This window comes from Triturus cristatus, chromosome 7, assembly GCF_964204655.1.
Source record: "Triturus cristatus chromosome 7, aTriCri1.1, whole genome shotgun sequence".
Taxonomy (NCBI): Eukaryota; Metazoa; Chordata; class Amphibia; order Caudata; family Salamandridae; genus Triturus; species Triturus cristatus.
Window position 1 is genome coordinate 1,656,298,077 of NC_140590.1, and position 16,678 is coordinate 1,656,314,754.

Sequence of the window (16,678 nt, forward strand, 5' to 3'; positions counted from 1 at the left end):
GTCCTTCTGGTCGGACCTTCTGTCTCATCAACAGGGCAGGGTCCTCCACTCAAATCAATATCTCTGGGTGTGGAGATCGAGCTGCAGCAGTTGACTGCGTTTAATCTTCCACCGGAATTGGTGGATGTCATCCTCACTGCTAGATGCTCTTTAACGAAGTCCATAAATGCAGAAGATGCAACAAGTTTGTGGCTTGTTGTGGTAACTGCAAGATTGACGCTTTACAACCCAAGTTGTTGGATGTTTTTTTGTCTGTTTAGGCTTTGGTCTACAAAGGCCTTGAAGTGGATACGATTAAAGGTTTTTTGTCAGGCCTTTACGCCTTTTACGTGTGCTGGACTAACCATCCTTTTAAAATCAATTGTTGCAATGAGGTTTAAAAAAGTCTTGACATGTTTACTCCTAAACAGTTTGTGATGCCACAGAAAGACCTTAATTTGGTCTAAATATTTCTCATATGCACGTCCTTCAAGCCAATGTGTAGCTGTTCGCTGCATCTCTTGACTTTGAAGACTGTCTTCCTCATAGCCATTACTTCATCTCGTTACACGAGTTAACTTCAAGGACTGTGGGTGCGTCTGCCCTACATCACCTTCATTCCAGACAAACTAGCGTTGAGAACTTGGAGGCATTCTTTCCACGTTGGGCAATCTAGCATCCTGAAAGACGACGTAATCTTCATCGGCAAGACCCGAGAAATGGGTTTTAAGATTTTATATTGGTCGTACCAAGGAACACTGTGTGAACGATCATCTGTGTGCGTGGTGCTCTGGGAAGAAGAAAGGGTAAGCTGGGCAGAAGAGTACCCTGTCAAAGTGAATAGTCCTCCGCATTGGTTTTCTAGGCATTGGCCAAGAAGCAGCTACTGAAAGGTCGGAGAGCCCATTTTACCTGGGCTAGGGTTGCACTTGTGTTGGCATGCAAAGTGTCTGTCCTTTTCATCTGCCAGACTGCGACTGCAAAGTGGTACTTCCTTAACAGATGGGTTCAGCACTAAGGATACTTCGCTCACTCAGTCATGCAGGACTTATTGGTCTGAATCCACACCAAAAACCCTCCATCTGGGGCGGTGGTGCTTTGGTATCTTTTCTAATTTGAGGAGCTGCAGTTAGAAGTATCCACCAGAGGAACAAGATATTTACTCTTGGTAGTACTCTTTCTGGTGTATACTCTAACTCCATATTCCCCACTTCCCTCCCACCTCCCTGTTCTGTGAAGTCACCTCTTTGCAAGATCTAATTAAGTCCCACGGTACAAAATCTTCACACTGGTATTACCAATTATTTAAGCTTGGTGACTGAAGGCGCAGAAAGAGACGAGCAAGAAACGGATGTCAGCGCGCAGCCATGGCACTAATATGCTGCTCCACTCTATCACTTCCGGTGTGGTACAGAGAGAATGCAGAGGCACACTGGATCATTCCTAGAGAAAAGCTTCCTGGATCGAGTCTGGGAAGCATTTTTCTAGGAGTCTGCAGTTAGAGTACCCATCCGAAAAGCTGTTCTTTGTGTTGCACTTTGCTAGCAGGCATACGAGGGCACTCCCTGCTTGTTCATTCGTATCCAGATGTGGCCACGGGGTGGGTTTTGACTGTGTTCAGTTGAACTTCTTAAAGTCAAGCTTGATAGATGGCTTTGCTGGTCACAGCAAACGCATCACTTATTGTGAGAACTGGCAATTTGCGCCATTCTTGACTCAGCTTGGTTCTTGACTTTCGTAACTGAGCCAGGTGTTTATTATATTTCCTGTATATAGCTATATGATTTCAATATTTTTTTTTGTTCGCTTTTCTTTATTTGTCCCTTGCCTTTATGTTGGTGGAAGGAGGGATAACATATTCACATCTTTTACATATTTTTTCTGAAGTACTGTCTCGTGGTTTTCATTACAGAATTTGATATGGATATTTTTTCCTCTGCTCTATGGTTTTTTGCCTCCTTGTTAAAAAAAAAAAAAAAAAAAAAACGTTTTTTAGGCCGAGCTTGATCAGCGCATGCGCTGCTCTGCCAGGTATGCCGTATTCAGGTATTGACTTGAAGCTCCGCCCATTTCCCACCCATATTTAGGTCTCGCCTGAGCCAGTGCTTTAGCGCTGCTCTCGCGAGAGCTTTTGTAAAAGGGGGATTTGGAAGTGCAAACCAGTGCTTTCAGGCCACCAACTACAGTGCATGTGCGCCAGGCGCGCGCACCATTTGGCAGCCTGCGTGATTATTTCGCGGCCGCTTTGATGTTCTCAGTGAGCCGCGCAGCCACTGAGAACATCAAAGCGGCCGCGAAAGTGCACACCATTTGCCACGCCCTCCCTTATCCCACTTCCTGCTTGTTATCACATCGGTCCCTGCACCCGCTCAACATCCTGTGATTCCGGATAAATCATTTAATTTCCGGGTGCAAAAAATTGAATGTGACCGTGCTATATAAAACTACAAAAATATATAAAAAAATTGTTCTCAACCTCGTGGCAGCATAGGATACGGTAAATCTCTAACCTCTACTAAAAGGATTTCAAATGTAGGCTGGAATTACAAAGATTGATTTGAACTGAAATCAATCATTCCTAAACAACCACACTCCGAGGTTAAGAATAGGACTGCTGCAACCTTCCACTTGCTTTACATTTTGGGGACTGCCCCATACTTTTTGCTTTCATGGGCTGTGTGCATTAAGCATTCTCTTAATTATTGGGCTGCCTGCAGAAGCCTCACAAATACGTTTATTTTGGAGAACGACCCATACTGTTGATTGAAATTAATATTTCTCGGTCCGATGCCTAATTGTTTTTCTTTTTCTTAACACTTCGTGTGCTTTTTTTCACAAACTTTTTGGCTTCGATGTTTGAGTCTTTTATTTTGGTGAACAAACCATTCTGTTTACTTTCACAGGCAGCGTGCATTTGCCATTACTTTAATCATTGCTTTGCCTGCTGATGCCTCCGAAGTACGTTTAGTTTCACGGGCTGCAGAAGCCTCACATATAGGTTAATCTTTTTCACCCCAACAACCCTTTTCTACCCCCACCCCCCAATACACACAGGAGGCTTGGCTGCGTGCACCTACAGCTTGCTTTGTGTGCTTTTAACAATATTTCAGGCTTGTATGCCCAATAGGTTTCATTGTATTAAGGCTTTGTATGCTTTTATCCCACATTATTTATGCCTTCGATGCTTCATATTTTTATTTTGGTGAACGTTGCATACATTCACTTTCCCTGCCTGTGTGCATTTACCATTCTGTTAATTATTGTTTTGCCTCTCAAGTACGTGTATCTGAATTCAGCCCAACAACACATCTCCGCACCCACCACCCCATGTACATAGGAGGCATGACTGTGTGCATTTACAGCTTACTTGGTGCGCTTTTTTCAATATTTCTGGCTCCAAGACCCTCCTTATAAGGTACCTTGGTTTTAAATTTCACCTCTCCCCTTTACCTAATATCTCCATTTTATAATACCACCACTAAAAGCACTATATATTGACTTTATTAAGAAACCACTCCTAACACTTTAATGGAGTTTCAGTAACTTAGATTGTGCAACCACTCACAAAACTACAAATTACAACAATTGTTTTATTGATAATCACATATGCGAAACCTAAGGCATTTACCAATACTTGTTATTCAACACTGCTCTTACTTTCCCCAAGTACTTAAATCCATTATGTTCTTTTTAATTGGCACCATTCATGGTTGTATTTGCCTGAATTCGTTGTATGTCGTGTAAAATATTGGAATAGCGCACTTTAGCCCTGTTTTTTTTCTGCTCCTCAGGGAAAGTCATCACTAGTGCTGTGCTGAATAATCAACCTTGTGCCGCTGAGTGATGTAGAGATAATGTGACATTTTTAAACAAGCATTGGCATAGCCAATAGGTCTCGCCTTTGGGACCTTATAAGTGTTTAGCCATGCAACGGTTGATGTCGTTGCACCAAGGATATTGTGCTGCATAACTAAATACTTATAAGGTCCCAAAAGCGAGACCTATTGGCTATGCCAATGCTTGTTTTAAATTGGCTCCTGTTACTGTCCTTTTTAAATCGTTGCTTTTGATTCATGAATAGACTTAGTAGTCCCTCCTTGGTACTGCCTTGTCTGCATTTGTAACCTCCCATAAGGACTAGACTTTATACTTGTGTTTTTACACGGTTTCCTTTATCTAGTCTGTGAACACTATTTTCTTTAATGAGTTTCCCCTATCCCACCCATGACGTATTTTCCTACAAAGCTTCTTTATTTATTTAATTTACCAGCTTGGTCCGCTTTACTATAGCTGCCGCTCTTCTTTATTTATTTTGTCAGTACGGTCCGCTTTAACTTTACCCGCCGCGCTACGGAACCTAGGTTATTTTTTATTATTTTAGGGTGAAGCGTCCCATACCATGCTTTAACTTTATTGGTTGGCCGCTCCCCTTTCTTTAGACGCTGCTCGCTGTAACCTGAATACAGCGAGGAGAATCTAAAGAAAGGGGCATGGCCACTATTAAAGTGGTCTTGCATTTGCAAGAGTTTGAGCTATTTTCTTATAAATGACAATGCCTTTTATGTGTTGGTTTTCAAAACGCATAAATAATAGGCATTTACAATGCCAATAGCTTAAACTCTCGCAAATGTTAGACCTATTGCATTGCAAATGCTTGTTTTGAATCCCAGCTTTCAAATTGAAGCCTCTGTTCCGGGTTGTGCTTAAAGACTCATGATTTTTTTTTAAAATTATTAATCCTTTCGTATAGCAGAGTCATATGAGTTGGTTGTCTACTCATTGTACAACACACTCTTCACTCAGTCGCTGAATACTCATTTGATAAGTAATCGATGGGTCTAGTTCTGTAGGATTTTGTGCTTGTTTCGAAGTTTCCCTGTGTGTTTCAATACTCCTGCTCCTTGCCTCGCGTGTAGGTGCAGAGCGCTGCTGGGTAGAAGATCTGAGTTCACTCTTGTTTGAAAGAGACCGTTTATACATTCTGTGGGGAAAGGGAGGGTGCAGCAAGTAGCGATGGCTCTCCAAGGTAGCCTTTCTTAGCCACAGAATGCGCTCCAAGTGTTAATACTTCTTGGCATTGTATACCATCAACAGTCAGTTTTATAAGATCAGCATGTAGCAGTAGGGAGACTGACCGGTGTAGGATTTGGACAATGTGGGAGATTTTCCGGGCCCTGGAATGGAGCTCCATGTTTGATCTAGAGTTTGAAGTGGCCCACCAACTCCAGCGCCTGTGATGTCCAGGGTTTCTCTCAAAATCGCCTCTCTTACAATATCAGTTGAGCTTGGAAGAAGGCTTGCCTTATGCCCATGCTTGAACGTTACAGGCCCCACCCTGCAGCCTGGATGGGCATGTGCCTGCATACACCAAAGTGTCAATCACTGGTGCCTTCACTAGGAGGTGGCGCATGCTCTGTAGCCCTGTTGGGAATGCTTAGCTGAGGGCCTTCTTTATTCCGTGGCATCGTTAGTGAGAGGGGTTGCAGAAGGAGGTTGTGGAACTACTCCCACCACATTTTGCACAGGGTAGTGTTCCATTTGGGGTGGGGTCCGCAACAGCTGTGTTTGTGCTTTGTTATTGGACTGGAGTTCATTCAAGTTGTGCTTTCGACAAAGCCCTTAATGTAAACCGAGATGGACGTTTGGTTCTGCTGTCAGCATGTTTGTTCATACTTACACGTATGGGTGGGAATTAGTGCAACTACACTCTAAACGATTTGGGTCTTGCATCTGAGCAGATGGCAACATTCAGTAGGCCATCTTCAGGCATCTAGCCGGTTTATAGAGGTGGAGCACATTCAGCAGTTAGCTCTGGGTGCGCTCTTGTAGACAAAGCTTGAAGTTTGCCCTCTTTGATGACCAATCGGTATTGGAATTTAATGGGTACAGAAGTGTGATGAGATCTCTGTGCATTTTGTAGGCCAGTAGGGTTTTAGGAAAGCGGGAATACCCAGGTAGTTCTTATTTCAGTAATAGAAGCTGGGCACCATCCTCCGAAAGCTCAGTCCCCTATGGTAAGCATAGCAGGGGATGGTGGTAAAATCAATTCATCGTAGAACTCCAGATAAGTGTTCCAGGCTTTGTAAATGTTGTGTGCGTAGTCTCGCTACTCGAATCCCCCTTTATCGCCAATGCACCTCTAAGTAACCATCCCAGCTGCTAACCGCTTCATCCTACCCCACCATTTTCTTACAAGGCATACGACTGTAGATAGGAGGGAGCAACCGGCTAAAGTTTATCTCCCCTACAAATACAACCCCATTTCCCCCCCCCCCCCCCCCGTTTGCTGAAATTGCCTTTAAGCAGTGCTTAGCTGGGGCCCAAAGTTCTGCTCGTAATCCCACGGGTGGTGCCACAGAATGTCAGGGGTGCCAAAGACCAAGGCAGTGTAGTCTTTATTCCACCGTCTTTCCTGTTTCCTGTTTTTGTAGCTCACCCTTGCAGGTTCTTTTTCGTCCCTGTTTTCTCCCCTTGCCACTGTTTTTAGTTTTTCTCTTTCCCCTGGTTTTGTTCTCTATTGCTCTCAGTGGCAGCCTGATGAAGAAAAATACTTGCCGGAGCCCGAAAATGAGTGTCGGTGGGCATCCACCGTTTTAAGCCTGCCTTTAAACTCGGAGAATCTCTAGGAGAATGTAATTTATGTAGTTGACCTGCACTGGCGAATCCGTGTGAAAATCCGGGTGACCAATTAAATTTCTGAGTGGAATGTTGCATAGGGGCACAATATGTCGCTTTTAAACGGTTGCACAAACCTGCTATTTGGGGGCCGCACTGACCGCTCGACAAAGCGACCTCATGCGTGTGATAACACTGCCCCCTTGTGAGATTAGGGCACACGTGTCCCTGATGTTTGACATGAATGTCCGTGTTCAAGAAATAATCAGCAGTGCATTGGGCCAGAATAATTCGCATCCATCTGCTATAATTCCAGATTATTATTCAGTTAGAAATTTGGCTGTTGGCACCTCCAAATATTATAGAGGTGCTCAGTCGGGGAGGCGCGCGATTGGCTCAGCCAAACAAGGGAGCTTTGGAGTTGCTTAGATCCAGCACATGACTGTTATACGATTTGGTTCAAGCTTCTCCGGCTACACTGGCTGGGTTTAATTTGCACTTAATTGAAAAACCAAGCCTTCCACTAAAATTGATCCGACCTAAATCCCATTGTGTCATTTCTTTTTCCGTGTCTTCTGTCCGCCTGTCTTGTTATTATTAGATGAGTGTGTTTATTCAGTTTGGGATTGAAAAGTGTAGAGGGGGCCTGGGGAACAAAGAGACGGACACCACGTAGCTTTAGGGTGTTTATTTGAGATATTCACCGGAGCGCCGGGAATAGCGTGCGCTCGCCCTCAGGCTATGGTCTTTCTGGCCAACATGACCGCCTGCGCTCCCAGCATTCCCTGCCATGACGCGGCAGGAACACTAGAGCGCTACACTACATATCTCCCTCCTGTATTGACACTGCAACAAACAATGAACAGAACAGTACAGTGTCCAATAATAGTCCTTGCTGTAGGTGATTATGTTTCCATGTTGAACTCTAAATATCTTTTGGGAAGTACCACTGTCCTTCCAGCGCAGGTGTGTCTCACCGGCGTGCATACCCTGTTATCTCTGCCACTACTGGGTAGAGCGTGGTTTTGTGTCACATGTGTTTGGCTCTCCTTTGCCGTAGCGCACTCTTCTTGGACCTCTTGTTGCGCCCTTACGCTATTGTCTTCTGCATTCTTTGGTGTGCTAGTGGTGTTTTTCTCCTCCGTGTTGGTGCTCTTCATGTCGCTATTGGTTGCTTCCATTTCTGTAGTAGTTTCTTCCCCCTCCCGGTTCTCCTCATCTTCTCCTTCAGGTTGCGTGTCTCCTATCCTGGTCCAATTCAACACCTTATTGCACCTTGCCATTCTGTCCAAGTACCATATTTGTCCGTTGCTTAACCAGGCTGATCTCGGGTAGACTTCATGTACTTGCATTGGTGTGCTATACTTGCTGTCACCCTTCCTTCTCAGCTGAGCCAACTTCACTCTGACCTATTCTCCCTTCTCCAGTGACGCCTCCTGGATGTTGCGTCGCTTGTTGTAGTGGTCTGTGTAGATCTTTTGCGCCTCTCCAAATTGCTACGCACTACCGCAGGAGACCCCTGCACCGTTCGTCGCTTCCATGCTATGTTGTCTCTTGTGAAGGGATCACGACCTCTTAGTATTTTGAACGGACTGTATCCTGTCTTGGTGGGGGTGATCCGGTACACCCATACGGTACTTTTGAGTTCAGCTTCCCAGTTCTTCCCAGCATTGATCGCTGCCTGTACCGACCCCATAATAACCCGGTTAAATCTTTCTGCTAGGCCGTTCTCTGCCGGATGATATACCGGGGTGTGCTTGATCAGTATTCCGTTCCTCTCCATGAATGCTTTCCATTTGTGTGACGTAAATTGAGGCCCATAATCACAGGTTATGACTCTTGGTATCCCTTCTCTCAGGAACGTGGCCGTGAGGAATGCCAGTACCACCTCTGTGTCCACATTTTCGCACACCTCTACTTCCGGACACTTTGAGTACCTGTCTACTAGTACGATTGCATATTTGGGTACGCTCTGTTCGTCCCAAATGGGGCCTAGGATGTCCACGGCTAACTCTTCCCATGGATTTACCGGATTGGCAAACTTCCCCAGTGGGGGTCGCAAAGTGGTCTGCGTCTTGTCTGCATTGCTGCACAGGACACAATCCCTGACGTGCTTCTCCACTTGGCTGTCTAGAGCCGGCCACCAGTATGCTTGCTTGGCTCTCTGCTTGGTTTTTACTATGCCTAGATGTCCTTCGTGCAGTATTCTGAGCAATCGCTTCACCAGTTGACTGGGCGGAACCACTTTGTCTCCTCGCAGTATGAATACATTGTTGTCCGCGACTGACAGTTCCTCTCGAACTTCATAGAATTTGCTGTGTTCTGTCCCCAAATGTTTCTTCTCTGGCCATCCAGTAATTATGAACCGTTTAAGAGTGGTGAGACTTGCGTCGTTGTCGTATGCCTCTCTCCACTCTTGTACGCTTATGACTGCTTCCTGGTCGTCTGTGAAGGCTATGGTGTAGTCATCCTCGCCCATTGGTGTCGGCGAATCCTCCATTGCCGCAGCCCGACTGAGGTAATCCACGACCGTATTCTTGAAGCCCGGGATGTATTCTATGTCGTACACTTAGTCCAGCAACCTCAACGTCATTTTCGCTATGCGAGGCGTGGCACTCGCATGTCCGCTGGATGTGAGCACCTTCACTAGGGGCTTGTGATCTGTCCTAAGTAGGAACTTGGATCCCCAAAGGAATTGGCAGAAGCGTTCCATTGCCCAGATTGCTGCCAGCATCTTTTTCTATTACACTGAACTTTTCTTCATTCGGGCTTAAGGAGCGAGACGCGAAGCTGACTGTCGACATTTCGCCCTCTTCAGACCGTTGCATCAGGACTGCTCCTAACCCGCGTGTGTGGTGAGGATGAACAGAGCTTGTTGGTCGAAGCCATGTAGAGGCACTGTGTCACAGATGTCTTCCTTGATTTGTCGGAATTCTTCTTGGGACGCTTCTGACCATACAAAAGCAGTCTTCTCCTTCAGTAGTTGTTGCATGTTGTGTGTTTTTGTGGCAAAGTGAGGTACAAATTTGCTATAAAATTCCGCCATTCCAAGGAAAGAATGGACATTATCCTTGCTTCTAGGTGTAGGAGCGTCCTTTATCGCTTTGGCATTTGCTTGTTTGGGTGTGACTCCTTTGTTGCTAATCTCATGGCCCAGGTACGTGACTGATGCCACTCCGAACTTGCACTTGTCCCATTCCGAGCCAGAATGTGCAGGACTTTGTTTAGCTTGGCGTCGTGGTCCGCTTTGGTTTTCCCCATGACCAGGATGATATCTTGGAAATATTGCACCCCTTCCGTGTCCTTAAAGCGTTTATGCATCAACTTTTGGAACACCGCCGCCGCAGAGGCTAGACCGAAGGGCATGCACCGGAACCGGTAGCACCCGAACGGCGTGATGAATGAAGTTAGTTTCTTGCATGTAGGGTGTAGTGCTATTTGGTGGTATGCTGAGGTCAAGTCTACGGTGGAGAACCATTTGACGCCTTTAGTGAGGGCTAACATCTTGTTTATCCTGGGCAGCGGGAACTTATCAACTATTATGTTTTTGTTGAGCTCCCTCAAGTCTATACACAGGCGCACCTTCCCATTGGGTTTCCGGGCTACGACCAGGGAAGCCAGCCAATCCGCGCTCTCTATGGGTTTAATCACTCCATTGTCCTCCCGGCGCTGCAGTTCTTGTTGCACTGCCTCCCTACAGTTGAACGGTATATTCCGCACTTTGTGGCTCACTGGCTGGGCACCCTCCTTGAGGCATATTTTGTAGTGAACTTTGTCGACTTGCTGATGGTGCTTCTAAAGACCGTTGGGAAACTTGTCTTCCACGTGTTAATTTCATCCATTCGTGGGTAATCAGTCATCAACACTTGCGTTATGCCTCCTGGGGTGAGTTGGATCCCTAGTTCTCCTTGATCTACCCGCCCTAGCACTGAGGGTCCCTTCTCGGCCACATATAGCTTCCCTTCAGCTATGCGCCCTTTGAATTCAAACTGTAGCGGGCAATACCCTACCATGAGGATAGGTTCTCCTGTGAAGGTGACCGGATGTATGTCCGGAGGAAGGAGATGTGTGTGTCTATGATCTTCGCAAAGTCTGTCCCAAATGCTGCGTTGTATAATGGTGTATGGGGACCCCGAGTCAGCAACCATGGAGACCTGAACAGCCCCGATGGACAGCTCACACAACGGTTTTCGTGTCCTGATGCAGTCTATGCCTAGGACCTGGTCATCAATGCATAGTACACTGTCTTAGTCTTCTTCACCCCCACCTTCCTCCATCTCTGAGTCTTGTGCCACGTATTTGACTGTCGTTTTCTGGGGTTTGAGCCTACACACTTTCTCAAAGTGCCCCATTATTCCACAGTATAAGCATGTGGCTCTGAAGGCGGGACACAGTTTGTCGCTGGCATCGTGTGCCTCGCTTCCACACCTGTAGCAACTTTTCTTGTCCTCTCCTTGGGGTCTTTGGTTCGTGGCCGTTCTTGTGGTATGTTTCTGGGGCTGTCTTGGTCCTCCCTGTGTTGACTGCCTCTGCTCTTGGGTGCTGGCTTCTGTTACCTTGCTTACTGTGGCTCTGCTGGCGCTATCCTTTTTAGTGGCCTCCGCACACCTCTTCGACAGTTCCGCTTTTTTGACCATCGCTACTATCTCCTTGAGCGGTGCGTCACTGCTAACCCACAACTTCTCCTGTATGGATGTATTCACCATGTGCATGATGATTTTGTCCCTTATGAGGTCATCATGGAGTCCCCCAAACTTACATGTGATCGCCAACTTCTTCAGTGCCGCTACATAATCATACACTGATTCTCCCACATTCTGTTTCCGTTGGAAGAAGTTGAAGCGATCGATCGCAGTGCACACTACTGGTTGATAGTGGCTATCCAGGTCTTCTATGGCATGTTGGAATACCTCGTCATCCGCGTGCCTTGTCTTTTTTACTAGGTTCATGTACACCCTGATGCCTTCTGGACCTAAATTGTGTAGCCGGATCTTCTTTTTCCTCTTGCTCGGAAAGACCTCGTCCCCTTCGTCCTCCAGCGCTGACAGGTAGTTCAGGAAGTATTCCTTCCAGTCTTCCCATCTCATGGCCGGTTCTCCCGGTTTCGGTAAGAAGGGAACCGGATTCGTGAGGGAGAAGGTTTGGGCGCACATGGCCTCTTGCCGTCTCAGTGGCTCCTCGTCCGTCCTGGGCGGTGGACTCTCTGGTGCACTAAGCTCACGCGAGCTTGCAGCCCTCGCCGGAGACACAAGATCCGCTCCCCCCTTGGCCTGTCCTTTGTGCGCCAGGGTCACTTTTCCCCCTTGGCTTGACGCTCCTCCAGTCGCTAGCTTGTGTGGCGTTAAGCGTGTTGCGTGTGGCCCCTTATGGCACTCTGGGGATGTTCAGGATGTATCGGTGATGAGATGCTTGACGCGGTGCTCCCTGTATCTTCCTGGTGGGTGTCGTGCAGCACCCTGCCCTGTTCTGGTCCCCACGTGGTGCCTTACTGCGGCGATCGGCACTGCAGTGCTCAGGAGCAGTGTTTACTGGTTGCTGAGGCGCTCTGTCAAGTGGTTGGAGGAATAGGCACGCTCTCTGTGGGACCACTCCCCCACTGACACACTGTGGTCTGTGCACGTGTACCTGCCCTTTGCCGTCGGGCGCTTCTTCCTGCACTTGTGGGGGAGGGGCGCCGCTTCGCTCACGGTTCCTGGTGCTTCCCCACTCTGTGCTGGGTAGGTGCACTGCCTCTTCCTGGTCCCTGACCGCGCTGGTGCACCGCGCTGTCTCCCTGCCGATCGTGAAGGGCGGGGCTCCGCAGCCGCTCCTCTGCCGCGCTCCTGTTGTGCTCGCTCTCGCGGTCCGCATATGTGGACGGACGGCGTAGCGCGAGTAGATGTAGGTGTCTGCCTCCCCCAGCCTCGTCGCCAATTTGTAGAGGGGGCCTGGGGAACAAAGACTGACACCACGTAGCTTTAGGGTGTTTATTTGAGATATTCACTGGAGCGCCGGGAACAGCGTGCGCTCGCCCTCAGGCTATGCTCTTTCTGGCAAACATGGCCGCCTGCGCTCCCAGTGTTCCCTGCCGTGACGCGGCAGGAACACCAGAGCGCTACACTACAAAAAGTATGTTTATCTCTTTTAAGACCTCTTTGTCCAGCCTACTTGTGACACAGTAAGAATGTTTCTGCAGTTCCCTCACACCGTAACACGCTTGAATGGGTGGAGAATGCTAACCCAAAGGCTTGCGAGAACTGCGTGGATCACGGGGCTCTAGGGGGTAGTTAACTTTTTGTATAAAGCGCTGCATGCCACAAGCGTTTCTTCAAAGCACTGTTTGTACTTGAACAAGGTGTCCTCCTAACGGTCCCTGCACTGCACTTATGGGTCTTGGCCCTTTTATTGTTACGGCGACCAAATAAGCAGCACTGATCCCACTAACAGTGATTTAAAACCATGAAAGGCCTGCTGTAATTGAAAGGTTGTCCAGGTGTGGATTATGTAGGATGTTTATTAGGTAGTTATCATGAAGCGCCCCACGAGGAACAGCATTCCTGCTGCTCAGCCCTTTCTCCAACTGACTCTCTCAAACCTCCACATTCTACAGCTTCACCTCACACCAACATTCCACACCCCAGGAACCCTGGCTGAGCAGCAGGTATAACATATCTCCCTTCTTTACAAACACTATAATAACAGTAGCGACTACTCCATGCATGTCTACAAAATAGCCAATACGAGAGGCACGAAAAGTGCATGGAAATAACAGGTGGAAAGAAGTCGCACACACATTGCTGAACTCAGTAAGTAAACCTATTGCAATTTTAAATATAGAGATGGTACACGTCACAATATCAAATATAAAAAGACCATGCATGCAAGGTATTCATTGTAATAACAATAATAATCCACATTTATAAAACGCAAACAATCACCCGTAAGGGTCTCTAGGCGCTGGGGGCCGTCGGGAAGATTAAGCAAGCTATTGCTCCGAGTCGCATGGTGCTGGGCTAATCTGCCGCCGGCGACTGGGATCGAACCGTGGTCCCCAGATTCCGGAGTCAGTCGCCCTGGCCGCGGCGCCACACCTCTTCCTCCTTGTAAAAGACCATTCATGCTAATCACCATAAATAAACATATAAATGTAATCCAAATACAAGCAAGTAACTTGTTGAATGGGAACATATTGCCATTATAAATGTAGAGTGATGGTACACATCAACATGTCACTATGATCATACACTCAGTAAATAATACACTTAATAAATAAAACCAAACACACCTCGCACATCTTCCCCCTTACTATTAACAAAGAACACCATACACTCGACCACACCACAGCTCCTCTACCAAACCCCTAATGCCACAAACATGCCAGTTGACCAGACTGACCTGAAAGATAACACCCAGGGAAGCCACCACTGTAGGTGCAGTAGAGACCATTCATAGTGAAAGAAATAAAATCACAGGTGGATTACACCCCCCCCCCCCCCACCATCATACCACACTTAAAACATCACCATTACAAGTGGGAGACTCGCACACGACCATCCCACAACCACACAACAGTGGTAGACAAGAGACTTATTCCCATAAAGTCATCTTAACCATGACACCTATATATGTGGGTTATTACCCTATAATCCACCCCAACCACCAAAGGTGGTAGACCTAAGTAACATCTTCTCAACCAGTCATCTCAAACACTACTGCAACAGCGGGTGATTTGCCTACATCATCCCGCAACCACACCATAGTATTAGACCAGAGTGACTTAATCCCGAAAAAGTCATCTCAAACACACCAACAGTGAGTGATGTACCTACATCATCCCACAACCACACAGTATTGGAATACCTGAGTGACTTAACACCGAAAAGTTATCTCAAACACAACAATAACAGTGAGTGATGAACCCACAACCACACAATAATGGTAGACCTGAATGACTTACCCCGGAAAAGTCATCTCAAACACAGCCCCGGAAGAGTCAACTCAAACACAGCCCCAACGGTGGGTGATGTATCTACATCATCCGACAACCACACAATAGGATACAGTCATCCCTCAAGGAAACACCCCAAAACCCCGGGTGACATGCTCCCTAACAGTCATCTCACTACACAACATCATAACCTATAATGTGATAGAAATACCCCGGGCTCGTAGATGCTGCAGTGGACCTTCTGCAGCTCGCATTCCAGGATTCCTCAATGAAGCAGCCTTGCGCGACCCGGTTGAAAGGTAAGGGACGTACGTGCGAGCTGTTGGGAGCCACACATCTAGCAGCCCATTCAAAAGCCGCCCAGAGCATGCCCCTTCACGGACCTAAATGGGGATGAGAAAATCAACACTCGCCATAGGCACAACTTCCTTCTCTCGTTGCTGGGTCGGACTCATGTAGGACTGGCTGAATCAGTGCTTAGACTGTATGGTGCCAGAATATCAATCCAAAATTACAAGCCTGCCAATGAGCTGAAATAAAATACTGGGCTGTCCGATGAAACAAGACACTGGTGGTGCTGGAGGGCATTCTGTCTTGCTCTGTACTTTTAGGTTGCTTAAGTATCCTTTAAAATTCTTCTTCTTTCTGTAGTTTCTTCAGGCTTTATTTCCTGTAGATTTTGTTTCCATAGTTCTTTCTTTCAGTTCACACACGTAGGTTCCTCTTAAAATCGTCACCAAAAGATGTAAGTAAAAGGATGTCCAGTAGTCCAGGTATAGGATTATGTAGGATGTTTTAGGTAGTTATCATGAAGAGCCCCACCAGGAGCAACTTTCCTGCTGCTCAGCCCATTGTCCAACTGACACACTCAAACCTCCTCATTCCACAGCTTCACGTTACACCAACATTCCACACCCCAGTCACACTGTATGAGCAACCGGTATAAAAAGGTCCCACTCTGTCAAGGCCTACCCTGGACCACAATCCAAGGTGTCGGGACAGTCGCCGACAGATAAGAGGCCTGTTGACACAGGCTTTTGGTGAATAAAACAATGTGCAGATAGTAAGGGTTCGACAAGATAGTAAGGGTTAGACACTGAGGGCTGCGGTTTGGCCTATGTGTGCAAGGCTTGTTCAACCAGGTTTGGGTTGCAGCTGATGTTGGTGTTGTTTAACTACATCATTGTGCCTTCATGTGACAGAGGTTTTTCTAACAAAACAATTGATTGTAAGCGTTTACTGAAACATGTGTTGGAATTTCACAGTCCACCCCCATAACTCCCCCTTACGCCAGACCACCCCCCCCACCCCCGCCAACCGAATTTTTAACATATTTATTAGAGGATTTAAGTGCGTTCTTTGTTTTATTTTGCTTTTTGTATTCTCATGTTTGTTTCAGATGCCCCCATTCTATTCAGCCCTAGTAGGTGATTGTCTAATCGCACCTTTCTTTCGGACACAAATACCGGTTTTCATTGTTTATCATTTCAGCACGAGTCTGAAATCCTTCCATTTCCCAACTCTGAAAAGAACTTTATCCTCCCCGAGGAGATTATCCATGAACTGAAGGAAGGTGAGTGTTGCATTTTCTTTAATGATACTGAGCACAACCTGTGATGCTTGGGGTCCAAGGAGGTTCAGAGGATGGCATATTGCGTGTAGCAGAGATGATGAGCATCTTTCGGTGCTTTAATAGTAGGTATCCTCATTACCCAAGTCAAGGATACTCATTTAATCACCCTTCCGAAGATGAAAGGCAGAGGCTATGCATCTTTTGATTAATTCAGATTTGTAGTTTGTGGGTCTCTGTAGTGAATTCTTGAAACACTAAGCTATCTTGCCCTTCTCTATGCTATACACCTGTATTTTAAATTAAGGGCCATTCTTTATTATATTATGCCAGACTTCATGGAATACTTTGTCGTAACAGGCCTTGCAGTATATCCGACACAACTTGGCTTCCTTACGTTGGGTCTAGATTTGTGATCAGCTATCGAAATATGCAGTTAGTCTGAGAGTCTGGTGCTGGAACCAATCTATATTAAAGCTTTTTCCATAAAGCTTTTATTTTATTTTTTTAAGTCCATTGTTGAGGATGCTATTCTCCTCAAGCTTCAGGCTTTTCCAAACGTTAAATGACATAAAGGCAAAATTGCT

The 16,678-nt window shown here is 46.6% G+C and overlaps 1 protein-coding gene across 1 annotated transcript in view; it reads left to right on the top strand.

Moving 5' to 3' along the window:
* The window catches only part of MRGBP (MRG domain binding protein), an 84,942-nt gene that overhangs the window by 44,224 nt on the left and 24,040 nt on the right, over window positions 1-16,678 (top strand). The window contains exon 3 of the mRNA XM_085619723.1: window positions 16,013-16,094. Within this exon, the coding sequence (XP_085475849.1) occupies window positions 16,013-16,094 (82 nt within the window). The remainder of the gene's footprint in view (window positions 1-16,012; window positions 16,095-16,678) is intronic.